This window comes from Thermobia domestica, chromosome 3, assembly GCF_964235325.1.
Source record: "Thermobia domestica chromosome 3, izTheDome1.hap1.1, whole genome shotgun sequence".
Classification (NCBI taxonomy): domain Eukaryota; kingdom Metazoa; phylum Arthropoda; class Insecta; order Zygentoma; family Lepismatidae; genus Thermobia; species Thermobia domestica.
Genome location: NC_137456.1, coordinates 24,929,424 through 24,942,905, shown reverse-complemented (window position 1 = coordinate 24,942,905; position 13,482 = coordinate 24,929,424). Strand labels below are relative to the sequence as shown.

The 13,482-nt window shown below is 36.9% G+C and overlaps 1 protein-coding gene across 2 annotated transcripts in view; it reads left to right on the top strand.

Annotated features, from left to right (window-relative positions):
• The window catches only part of nonC (serine/threonine-protein kinase Smg1), a 358,879-nt gene that overhangs the window by 63,758 nt on the left and 281,639 nt on the right, over positions 1-13,482 (top strand). For both annotated transcript variants that reach the window (XM_081750559.1, XM_081750558.1), the window contains exons 20-21: positions 4,277-4,441; positions 9,453-9,607. In XM_081750559.1, the coding sequence (XP_081606685.1) occupies positions 4,277-4,441; positions 9,453-9,607 (320 nt within the window). The remainder of the gene's footprint in view (positions 1-4,276; positions 4,442-9,452; positions 9,608-13,482) is intronic.

The window sequence follows — 13,482 nt, the reverse complement described above, 5'->3', positions numbered from 1 at the left end:
TAGAAGAGCACGTGGTTTTGCTTATAAATGAATAGCACATGTTGATGTTTACAAATACAACCACGTATACGATATTACAATATTTTCTGTGTATATTATAAAAAATGTTGACAGGGCGTTCGTAACCTTGTAGAAGACGGTATAAATGTCATTTTTATTAGTATTGAGCTTTTTATTTTTATGTGCTGCTTTTAACTAAAACTAAACTAAACTCCTGACGAGTAACACTTGTAACATTCGTCTTTGGGGAGATGTGTTGTCAGCACATTGGCTCCCCTAATCGCTAGTGCTGGCTTTCTCTACCGGAAATCACTACTTCTTTCTTTCAAGTAGTTTCCAAATTGTTCTTAAAATGCTGAGTGGACGCCCGAATGCGAACGGTGTCTAGTGGGTATGAACTCCAACCCATGTTTTCTCAGACCAGACCCGGCACAGCTTGATTTCACTGATCTTACGAGATCTTCGAGATCTTACGGTATTCCAGTGCGGCTGGAGTGTTGGCGCCACTATTTTCAACTAGTTAAAATAAAACTTGCAGGCTGGAGAAAATTTTGATTTTTTAAAATTGTTTACATCTACACCAAATGCATTATGTTAAATATTGATTTCATGAAACATATGCTCTGCATCTATATATGTAAAAATGTGGATATATATATATATATATATATATATATAATATACGCTACAGGCTAAAACGCTCTGGGAATAAGATACCGCTAGAGATGGGGAGTGGGAAGGAGATAACATGTAAAAGTTATCGAAAACAGTCGATAACTCCATAGTTTTCGGGGTCGATGGGCAAACTCGAAAGTCCAAGGTCAGCTCATATCAGATAGGGAGTGGGAAGGAAATGACGTATAAAAACAATCAAAAATGACCAGGATGATTGAATCTATTGTTTTTGGGATCACTACGCTGATTGATGATATTTAAGCACAAGTTTTAATCAAATAGAACTATAAGTGAAGATATGTTCTGGAGTATTCAAAAATTACGCTTTTAAGAATGGTGGGGAGGGTGAAAGGGAACAGTTTCATTGTATTACATGATATAGACATCGTCTATTGTTTGCAATCGTAACAAGGAAAATGACTGAACAATTTGAAATGAATTTTGAAACATATGTAGTTAATACATATCTCAAGCTGGATTTTTTTTTTCATGTCGCTTTGATTAAAGGGATCGCCTAAGGGAATAGAGAAGTACAAAATTTATCCTTTAAAAAAATGTCTGTTTTTATGATTACAATTTCATTTAGATTGGTATCCACAGGAGGGTTCAAATATTTTCCAGAAGCTACTTTCCCAGTGCGAAGAAGGGACACGTAGCTAATATATAAATCGAGCAAATATTAAAGAGCATGATAAGTATTTTCTCCGGAAACATGATCTGACAATGGTGGCAGTGATATCAGAATATAACGAAAAAAATAGGTACAGTACATAAGAAACATATGTGTACACGATTTGTGATTATTCGTACCGTAGATGCGGGCTACTTGGACCCAATTTTGCAATAAATTCGTTCTTTCGGCCTATTTTCATCCACGAAAACTCGAAAGTTATTGTCATAACCCATATTAAGTGGAACTACAGGCTTTATTGCACATATCGAGGACAGTTTTAGTTACATATATTGAAAACAAAGCACAGGCGATTATTGTAAAAAAAAATGGGTCCAAGTAAGACTCGCGTTCGGGCTACTTGAACCCACCCCCATATTTTCCTACAGAAAACCATTGAAATCTGCTCTGAGACTAAGTAGGACGTAGGTGTTCAAAGAACAACACTTTTTATTTACTGCAAACCACAAAGAGAACATGTTAAGAGGTACTATCAAATACAGTAAAACCTGTCTTCAACGGACCCCTTATTAAACGGAAAACTGTCTTAAACGGAAATATTTCACGGTCCCATGAATTTTGGAGAACAAAATGTGTAAAAGTCTCTTCATTAAGCGGAAACTGTGTTACGCGGACAACGGAAAGAAAAATAAAGATTTAACGGAAAATTCTGAGTTCCGGACTACAGCGTTTAGATGTTTAGACATTCTGTGAGACATACTTTACACTGTTTGCGATAAAATGTTCGTTCTTTTGTTAAATATTTCTGGACAGTGTTGACCTTCTCCAACCACTACTCATATTCACCCCCACAAATTGTCCTTAATCCCCGCAACTTAATCAAGAATCATATGGAATGTCGGAAAGAAGAAAACGAGATAGAGGAAGAAGAGGAATACGATACCGAGTAGAATAATTACATATCAAAATGCTCTCAGAAGTTTAAAGGAACTGCAAAAATTTACCTTACGGAAAAATGATTCTGATTCACTTAGTATAATTTCTCACGCTAAAGTGTATGCGGAAAGTCAAGCAGCAATGTACACAGAAAACCCTGCTTGGCTATTAGAAAAAAAAAGATAACGTGTGCATAGTATATTTTGTATTCATTTTAGTTTTTTTTTGTGTATTTATTCGTAGAAGAAAGAAGTACTGTAATCGAACAATGTACGTACAGCAATATATTTTTTCAGTATGTCCCTTTATAAGCATGTATTTAAAAAATAAAAAAGAAAAAGAAAGAAAGAAAGGAAAGGTCTACCTCTTCTAAGCGGAAACCTGACTTTAACGGAAATTTTTGCAAGTCCCGCTCGATTCCGCTAAAGACAGGTTTCACTGTATAATGATTGTAATAGCTGATTACGTTTTCTTCTGCAGCTGCACGAGCCCTATCTATATTAGCAGCGAATCTAGTCGTAGACTGGAGGTGGAGTTTCTAAAATAACTTCACTCAATCTCGACTGGGAAGATTGTCTTAGAAAGCAATGACAGTTCTCCCATGCATGGCTAAATAGGACTTCACAATAAATCTGAAATCAAGTTAATTAACGAGGAATCCGAAATCACAAACTTTATCAAGATGACTAGCGAAGGCTAATTCTTCTTCTTCAGTGAACACTTTCAGATGGCCCGGATTTTGCCTTGACCTATTCTTTGATCTTCTTTCTATGGTGGAACGACTTATCTTGAAGTGAGCTTCTGTTTCTTTTCGCAACATTTTCCCCGACTGAATTGCTGGTAAACATTCTTCAAGCTGTTATGAAAAATCAGCATATTTTCGACCTGCAGGCAATCTTTTATATTGATGTACCATTTTGTACCGGTATCCTTAAGGAAACAATGAAAAGTCCTTACTTGTGTGACACGTGACAACAGACCTTTATTTTTCATTAATAAAGATAACAAAGGATGGGGTGGGATAAAGATAACAAAAGATGTGGGGCAAAATAAACATGTTTTCCAGGTCATATGTACACACTTCATATACTGTATAATGCAATTACGCACACATCTTATTGTATATGAGAAAGTTTACCATGTCAGTTTCATTAACCTATATGTAACTACTTATGTGTTTACTTAGCATTGGTTCCACTTCCTTGCAAATAGTGTCCACACATAAAAGTTTAGCGCTCAATAAATACACTCTTTCCGTCAACGACCTTTCTCACCAATGCTGCTCAATCGTAGCCTACCACAGAACTAGTTTCAATGTGTGTACGCCTGCATTATGATCCCATCTAACGGATCTAACTCTGAACTCGCTCATTATTGCATTGCATATGGGACTTTAAACGGGTTTTTGGTATGGGTCCAAGTAGCCCCTTAAGGGTCCAAGTAGCCCGCAATTACGGTATATTGTTTTTTTTTTCTCTCTCTCTCTTCCTTTCTTTACAGTTTAAAAAATTGCTCTCATGTCAACTATTCTTTTAAATGTTCTCTTATTTTCGTATTAACAAAACCTTTATTTCCCCCTTCCCTTTCAGCCTCTGCCCTTGTAGCTGAGAAAGTTGCGGCTATATAACAAATACTACTATGTATAGTAGTTGTTTGTAAAAGACAAGAGTTAGGCACAAAATATGTTGTGATTTTTAAAATGTAGTGTGCCTTCAACAATCAGTTTCTAAAAATTAAGAGAATTTTTCGGTGAAAGATACTACATGTATAATGAGTGAAATATCTTAGCAGTTACTTGCCAGATCGTTATACCAATAATTGCTATCGTTGGTGAATGCTGGGTTTTGGGGTATTACATCGTAAATGTAAAGACTTGTAAATATAGACTATAGTTGATAATACACAGATACATAACATTAAATGTTTTAAAATATTTACCGTGCGACAGAAGGGTGTTAATGTAACTTTTTTGATGTAGAATGTCTTCTTACAACTATAATTAAATCAGTATTTGAATAACATTTTCTCTTACAGCATATTCGCAGTTTCTTCCACACGAACAAAAGTACTTGCGCTGAGTGGTTTACTCGTATCCGAACAGCTGTTGTGGTTGTTGCCATACATGCAGGTCAAGCCACTACTGCTGTTAGGCATGGCTATCATCTTCTTCAGGACCTTGCTGATGCTGGAAACACACAGGTTAGTGCTTGTTTCTATTCAGAAGATAGTACAAGGTAACCAAACAAGTTTTTGCCATTTTTGACGTCCCGTTAATCATGCGCTTAGAGATAGAAAACGAAATGACGCACGTGCCTGCCAAGCGATCGGAAGTTAGTCTGAGCATCGACGTTCAGTAATACTGGCATGTTGCGCGCATACAGTAGTCATAGCTCGTCCAGTGTCGAAGAGAAACTGAGGAATCGAAGCAGCTGTTCGCGTACGTTTGTTGTATGACCTTAAAGCGGGTTTGTCAGCTGGCACATCAAGTCGCCACATATGCCAGACATTTTGGAAGAGTGCCGTGAGCGAACACATCGCCAGGCATTATTTCCAGAAATTCCATTCGGGAAATGTGTCTCGATCCTCGCAGTGGATGACCACGCATGTGTTGGATGACGAGGTCGTGAAAGCAACCATCGAAGAAGAGAGTGATCTAGCGTGCGATGAACTTGCAGAAAGATTCCATGTTTCCACTGAAACAGACTGCATCTTCATGGGATAGGGAAGTCATACAAGTTAAGCAAGTGGGTACTCCACTCATTGTTTTCAGCTAACAAGGAACAATAAGTGACGACATGTTTTTCTTTGCCTACTCGGCACCTAAACACATCTTTACTCACTTGTGACGAAAAATGAGTTCTCTATGACATACTTAGGAATACCAGACATTGATTGTTGCCACGTGACTCTTTCTTCACACCTCAAGACCACCTCTTACCCACGAAAAGTTATGCTTTCTGTATGGTGGAATTGTCGGCAAGAGATGCATTATGAGCTTCTTCCACCTGATCAGACCATCATTGCTGATCTGTTCTCAACAATTGCCAAGGGTGTACCGTGCATTGGCAATAGGAGCCGGCATTGGTGAATTGCAAGGGTGTGCTGTTCCTGCACGACTTTGTCAGGCCACATGTGACAAAGAGGACCTGGGAGACTCTTCAGCAACTTGGCTGGGAGAGATTGTCATGCATCATACTCACCGGCCATTGCACCAATAGATTACCGCCTGTTTCATTCCCTCTACAACCACCTCCGTAGGTGATCTTTCGCAAATGAGGGAGAGACCTGCGGAACGCACCCACGAACTATTTTGCATCCACGACCGCCGAGTTTTATCACCAGGACATTGTGCAACTGTAGGAATGTCAGCAAAACGTGTTCGAGTCTGATGGAGATTATTTCGAAACTTAAAAGGTACGTGCCGTCCACTGGTATATTGCTCGTTGTTTATCGCTGCTCTAGAACGGCAAGAACTTTTTTTGGTTACCTTGTAGAAAGAAAGTATATAATTTACTCTGATGTAAAGTAATCCTAAGTTCCCGTCATTTTTTCTCTTTCGTGTGAATTTATATCAATTTTATGTTAGATTGGTAAAAGAAAGAACGAAAGAAAATCATTGGTGTGGCGAAAAGTCGAACTCTGGTTTCCTCCTTACTAAGTGGATATCCTGTATCAATACATTAAGTTCATTGCTTCCCATTAATAATTTATAGTTCTTATTCTGTTGGAATATTTTGTTTTATTATTTATGTACTGTATATGTAAAAATAATAATAAAAAAGCTGTTAATTAGCAGATTATGTCTCTGGTTATTTGTCTTCTAACAGTAATACACGTATTTTTAACAATGTGATGCACATACTACTTGCATTATAATGACTATCTCTATAATCTTCGACATAATGGCATTTAATTATCACTGATATTTTTGTCGTTCTTCTGCGGACACCCGACAAGCGTCTGTCTGTGTGTCACGCCAAACAATCGTGCTAATAAAGGGTGTTCCATAAAGAACGCAGCTTTTAAAATGCCCGCCATTTCTGTTCTAGTAAGTTGGCAGCACGGAACGTTACACGCTTGTCATCTGCTATCTTTGTGGTTAATAGTTATGGAGCGCCGAATAGCGCATGATTATATCTGTTTTCTGTACCAGTAGGAATGGAGCGCTTTATGTCGGAACAGCGTGTTGTCATAGTGACCGCCGGGTGACCGATATTGCACCCAGCGCCTCCACCATGTCAAGTTCTGCTTATGCAGGTATAGGTAGAGCAAATTATAGTCCGAAATCGTTTTCTCCCGCTATCAAGTTTTATTGCCAAATGCTCTCTTCTATAGACAGTATGTTACAAAATGCACTATAATGTAACGTCCTCTAATACTTGGATAAAAATATGGTATCCCAAGGCCCGAGCAGCCTAAGGATGGATCTCTACAGAGCTCCAAGCAAGCTAGGTGAAGTTGATTTATGATCCCCAATGGTCTACACAAGCTGGGCGTGAGAGATCCGGTTTCGATTCCCGGCGGGAGCGCATGTGGTTCGGATTCCACGTTAATCAGTAGGTCCACGTCTCATATAGCCTCGCTGATGAACGGGACGTTAAACTCAAAATCAACTCAGCTCTACATAAGCTGGGTGCCTGAGATTGGGAGTTCCACACAGTTCCGAGCAAACTAAAAGCTTTGAGTTGGTTCCTCTCAAAACTCTAGACAAGCTGAGAGAGTGAAGGTGACCAGCTGTAGATTGATAGTGATCGCTGTAATCTTTCTGGTTATATGGGTGTTCCAGTGTAGCTGTGGCGCTGGTGGTCATTTGTCGTCACATGACCAATGGTGTTGCTGCTGTTCCTGTCGTCTGCCACTGTAATAAGTCGTAGTAGGACGCACATGGTCAATGCGTGTAAACATAAGCACGTGTAAGTTGATTATCAACAGAGCTATGTGCGGGATATTACAATGAGGAAGTTTTTGAGTAATTGCGTGAATATAGTGTGGAGTTTAGGGTTGTTGATGGGCGTATTTAAATAAATTAATTAATAATTTGTTAATGTAACTAATTACAGCTTTTAATTAAACACGATTTTAATCTATAACACTAGTTAACAAAGGTTTTGTTACATAAAAGGAAATACCTGTTCTTAAAGGAACTTTTTGTGCTGAATTCGAATATGCACTCGGTTTTTCTCTATCACGTACGATTTTCCCGTAACAGAGGGATTTTCGGGAAAATCCCTCAAAAATTTCCCTTTTCGTTTATTTTACACCCCAAGATCTTGTCCCCTTGCATATACTAACATAGAAATTATACCTAAGTATACTTTGATTCATATTTAACAAACCCTCCAAGTTTCGTAATAATCGCTTTATTCTTTTTAGAGAAATAAATATGTTTGTATGTATACTGTGTGTACTGTTTATTGCACCTTATAGTAATGCTTTCAGATCTCTTAAGTTGAGGTAAAACGTTTTGCTTTATTACCACAAACACATATATGAAATATAATACAATATAATTTACAAGTGTGACAATTTACAATAAACAATAATACAAATGTACCAAAAGGTCATGAAAAGACAATCAAAACTATCACAATATATGAAACTTCCATTGGGTTACAAAAACGTACACTACTTCCTTCTTTTGTAAGAAATGTTGCATTCTCTAACAAGACCCCAACAATAGTCCCCCATCATTGAAGGATCCCATCGTCCCTGGTACCTTTTCTCCATTGCCATTATATATTGGTGGAATCTTTCCCCCTGTTCGTCGCTGAGAGCACCTAGGTTAGCAGGAAAGAAGCTGAGGTGGGAGTGAAAAAAGTGGATTTTTAAAGACATCCTACAACCCAACTCTTTGTATTTCTGTATCATGTCCTGTACGATTTCTGTGTAACTCTCAGCTTTGTTATTGCCCAGAAAGTTGCGCACAACACACTTAAATGCTGTCCAGGCAGCTAGCTCAGCACTGTTTAACTTGCTGTCAAAGCTATCATCAAGCATTAATTTCCTAATTTGGGGACCAATAAACACTCCCGCTGAAATCTTAGCATCACTCAGGTTAGGGAACTTATGTCGCAAATACTTGAAACCTTCACCAGATGTGTCCATGGCTTTGACAAAGTTTTTCATAAGTCCTAACTTGATATGAAGTGGCGGTAGTAATATCTTATTAGGATCTACCAAAGGAGCGTATTTGACGTTGCATTCTCCAGGTACGTAATTCACTCTAGGTTCCCATTCCTTCACTTCATAATGTTTGTCATCAGCTCGGCTATCCCATAAACATAAAAAACATTGGTACTTCGTGTAACCGCACTGCAGTCCTAATAAAATACCAACTACCTTGGAGAATTGTATATATATGTATTAAGATATACATATACTGTACGTTTAAAAAAAATATACGTTGGAAGTACATTCTATTTTTATACACGTTTCTAATTTACAGAGAGCAATACAAGTGTGTTGTTGACTATTGTAAATATTCATTTTTATGTCTGTGTTTGTAGTAATAAAGCAAATCGTTTTTACCCCAACTCAGGAGATCTGAAAGCATTACTATCAGGTGCAATAAACAGTGCACACAGTATACATACAAATATATTTATTTCTCTAGAAAGAACAAAGCGATTTTTACGAAACTTTTAGGGTTTATTAAATATAAATCAAGGTATACTTAGGTATAATTTCTATGTTACTATATGTAAGGGGACAGGAGCTAGGGGAATAAAATATCTGAAAAAGGGAAATTTTTGAGGGAATTTCCCGAAAATCCCTCTGTTACGGGAAAACTGTACGTGATGGAGAGAAACCGAGTGCATATTCGAATTCAGCGCAAAAAGTTCCTTTGAGATCAGGTGATTTCTCTCATGTAACAAACAAAAAGTTTAAATTTGTTAACTAGTGTAATGTACAGCGGGCAGAAGAGACGGACGGAACAGTTCATGTTTTCCATGTGTAAAAAAATTGAATAGGTTATAACATATCAACAAAATGAGTTCAATTTTTTCTCTTGAATTATGTTGCTTTTGGTGTGTTAAGAAATTATTTAGTTTCTGTAGAATTTTTCGTAAACATTATACTATTGATGTCCGTAGCACAAGCAGCAATGTTATAATGACAACAAGCTGCATATATCGAAGATAATTAAAGTATTTCATTATGTAGTACTGTATTCATAGTTTGTGCATTGTATTGTTTCTTGTGTTTCTAGGGTTCTGAATTTGAGAGAGCTGTGATGTACGTAGTGTGGGCTTTATGCAAACTGCGAGAACCAGAAGCAGTTTATGGTTTATATGCATGGTGTAAAGAGGTAGCAGGTCGCAAGTTCACTTGGATTAGAACGGCGGCAGACCAAGCTGCAGGGAGGTATGTTAATTTATTAAGTACTAAAGGTATTAAGATAGTGACTTGTGTTTAATAAATATATGCATATATAAGAGGCCGTAAGCTACTTGAAAAATTGCTTTTAAATTAATTATTTTCAACTACGAAATTATGAAATTCTTAGAAGTTTTATCGTAACATTAAGTTGCGCCACCTAAAAAAAGTGTTCAGAATACGTAGTATCTTCCATTACTTTCAATGAACAGTTTGCATCTTTTAAGCACAGAATACATAACACATTACATGATTAATGTTGTTGGATAATAATTTTATGTAGGCCTCTAGGAAGATATACTACAGACTCAATTTAGTTTAAACCTTTTATTCAAGTTACGAATTGCTTGTTGAGATGGAGGTACAGTGTACGGTAAACGCTGCACAGATAAGTCAATCGCATCATGGTAACGGGTAACATGAGTGGTCATGTAACAACTACCATTTTTAAAATAAACACACACGTTTATCATATTTATTGTAAATTTGCTTAATTACAAGGTTTACGTACATTCATGAATCACGTATTATCACGAACTACACCATGATGTATCGATGTATCTACGTCAATCAGCTACTGCTACTGTAGTCAGTTGAGAACTGAGAAAGTGCTAATCTCAAATGTATGTATGTATATGTATATATAATATAGGATGTTAATGAACTATATCGACAAACTGTAAGAGGTAATTTCACATGAAAATAAGAAGAAAGAAGTTAATACGGACCTATGACAAAAATGGATAGCTTCAGAGCTAGGGCCGTCCAAATGTGTGTAAAACGTAAATAGCAACACGCGTTATTTCAAATTCAGGAAACCGCCATGTGGCAGTTCATATCGAGCGTATAGGAAGTCACACATACATTATACAAAAATGCATATTTCAACAATGTGTGTGAAGAGATTCCCACAGGGCATTTCTCAAATATGCTTAATGGGGGCGCGGTGGCTCAGTGGTAGAGCGTTCACCTCCGGTCTTGGGGTCCCTGGTTAGATCCTAGCTCGCGCCGTGTGGACTTTGTGGTGAACAAACACTGTGCTCGTGGGTTTTCTCGGGGTTCTCCGGTTTCCTCCCACTTTCTTCATTCCACCATTTCACTCATCTTTCATCATCACCGTCTCCTTTAGCCTAACCGGCATAACCGTGGGACGTAAAACTTAGAGATTTCATTTCATTTTCATTTCAGATATGCTTAACTTATAGGTGGGTTTAAGTAGACAAAAGGTAAGCCTTGATAGCAACGAATACGTAATGCGTTGGCGGAAGGGTTAGGAATCGCCAGTTTCATCGTTGCTCGCGTTAAGCGTGTTGCGATGTGTTTTTAATGTAATAGTTAGGCATGAAGAAATACATCACAGTACACGTTTCTCCGAACACGAGTAATCTTGGAGCTAACTGTCCCTAATACTTCTCGCCGAAAAAACATGGGTTCACTGCTGTCAAGGTTTACCATTTGAGTACTTTAGACCCACCTTTAATTCCAAGCATGTCTGGGAATTGTGTTGGAAACATGTCTTGGAGTTATGCCCGGTTGAAGTCCCTTCGCATCCATTCCACATTGCTAAAATATGGATATTATGATAAAAAGGCCTTGTGTCCATCTTAAACACAAACTAAATACAACTTTCTTACAAGGCTGTCTATAACGTTTATTATAAATTATTTTGAATTGTTACTCTGAATATTAATGAAGAGTGGGAAGACATATTAAAAAGAGAAGAAAGAAGAAAGGTAGAATATAAGGACAATATAGGGTTAAATTTATTTATGAGTTTTTACAATATTCAGGTGATAAATTAGTTTTCAATATTCAGGTAGAAAATTTCAATATTTAGGTAGTTAATTAGTGTTTATATTAGCTAATATATTTTAAAAGAAATGTAAAGAATTGTTAACAATGTATTATGTATGTTAAGAATTTAAATGTTACGACAATGGACATATATATTGAATTTTAAAGAAAAGTGATTCCTGATTGGTAGAGATAACAATTGATGTAATATTATTTAAGATTTCAGTTGGATTAGTAGTCTGAAGAAGGAAGTGATATACTTCCGAAACTGTAACAATTCAAAATAATTTATAATAAACATTATAGACAGCCTTGTAAGAAAGTTGAGTTGAGTTGATTTTGAGTTTATCGTCCCGTTCAGCAGCGAGGCTATATGAGACGTGGACCTACTGATTAACGTGGAATCCGAACCACATGAGCTCCCGCCGGGTGTAAGAAAGTTGTATTTAGTTTGTGCTAAAATATGCATTTTTGTATAGCGTAGATATAATTTCTTTGGCGTCGATGGAAATCGCCGTTCTATGGTTCCTCGTGTTTGAAGTAACAAGTGTTGCAATTTGTATTTTCCACACTTTTGGACTGCCCTAGCTCTGGAACTACACACTTCTCCCCACACGTTCTTTTCTTATTTTAATGTGAGGAATCATATCTTGAAATTCCTTGATACAGTTCATAAAGGCAGTGGTCGCCAAACTTATGAAGCTTCTGATCTACCGTACCGTTTTTAAATCCTACTGAGAGCTTTTTTTTAAAAAAAATCTTACATTTGTTTATTGCCTATAAAATTACACAGGGTGTCCACATTCTGGAAAGTCAAGGAAGTAAAAATGTATCAGGGAAATAGAGAATTGGTCAGGGAAAAATCGATTTAGGTCCATTGTTCAGTTATTAAATTTATGAGATAATAAATGTAATATCGGCCTTATGCATATGTTTTGTAAATTTACATTCTTTTGGATTAAAGAAAATTGTAAAAACAGAAACAGAAGTGGAGACAGCACAAGTCCAGCTATGGGGAAGATGGAGACTGGGGTTTCTTTCTTTTGTCTTATTTTTAAATTATTGAATGGTCAGGGAAATCTGGAGCATTGGTCATGGAAAGTCAGGGATTTTTTTGACCAAATTGTGTGGACATCCTGTTACATTTCTAGTAAATATGAAATCAAACTATCCAATTTAGCAAATGTCTAATACACACACGAAAAACATAACGTTTAGCAAATGTCTAATATACACACGAAAAACATAACGTTTAGCAAATGTCTAATATACACACGAAAAACATAACGTTTAGCAAATGTCTAATATACACACGAAAACATAACGTTTAGCAAATGTCTAATATACACACGAAAAACATAACGTTTAGCAAATGTCTAATATACACACGAAAAACATAACGTTTAGCAAATGTCTAATATACACACGAAAACATAACGTTTAGCAAATGTCTAATATACACACGAAAAACATAACGTTTAGCAAATGTCTAATATACACACGAAAAACATAACGTTTAGCAAATGTCTAATATACACACGAAAAACATAACGTTTAGCAAATGTCTAATATACACACGAAAACATAACGTTTAGCAAATGTCTAATATACACACGAAAACATAACGTTTAGCAAATGTCTAATATACACACGAAAAACATAACGTTTAGCAAATGTCTAATATACACACGAAAAACATAACGTTTAACAAATGTCTAATGTACACACGAAAAACGTAACGTGCACAACCCCACGCGTATACAATCAACTGTGAGATGAGGCTGACAATGGCAGTTTCACGGGAGAAACAATCATTTGTTATCGTCAGCGCATCTTGTCGTTAGCGTCAGCGCGGTTCAGAGGAGGAATCAAGGTAAACCAACTGGAGCGTTAACGCGATCTACCGGAAATGTCCCCGCGAGCTTTATGTTCATAATTTAATTCGAAGCTTAAAATTCATGGTTCATAATCGAAGCTTAAAAGTTTTCGGCGTTAACTCAGCGTCATGTGGATATGTGAGTGCCTTTGAATAATGAAATGGCAGACTATGGTTGAAAACAGTCATAAAT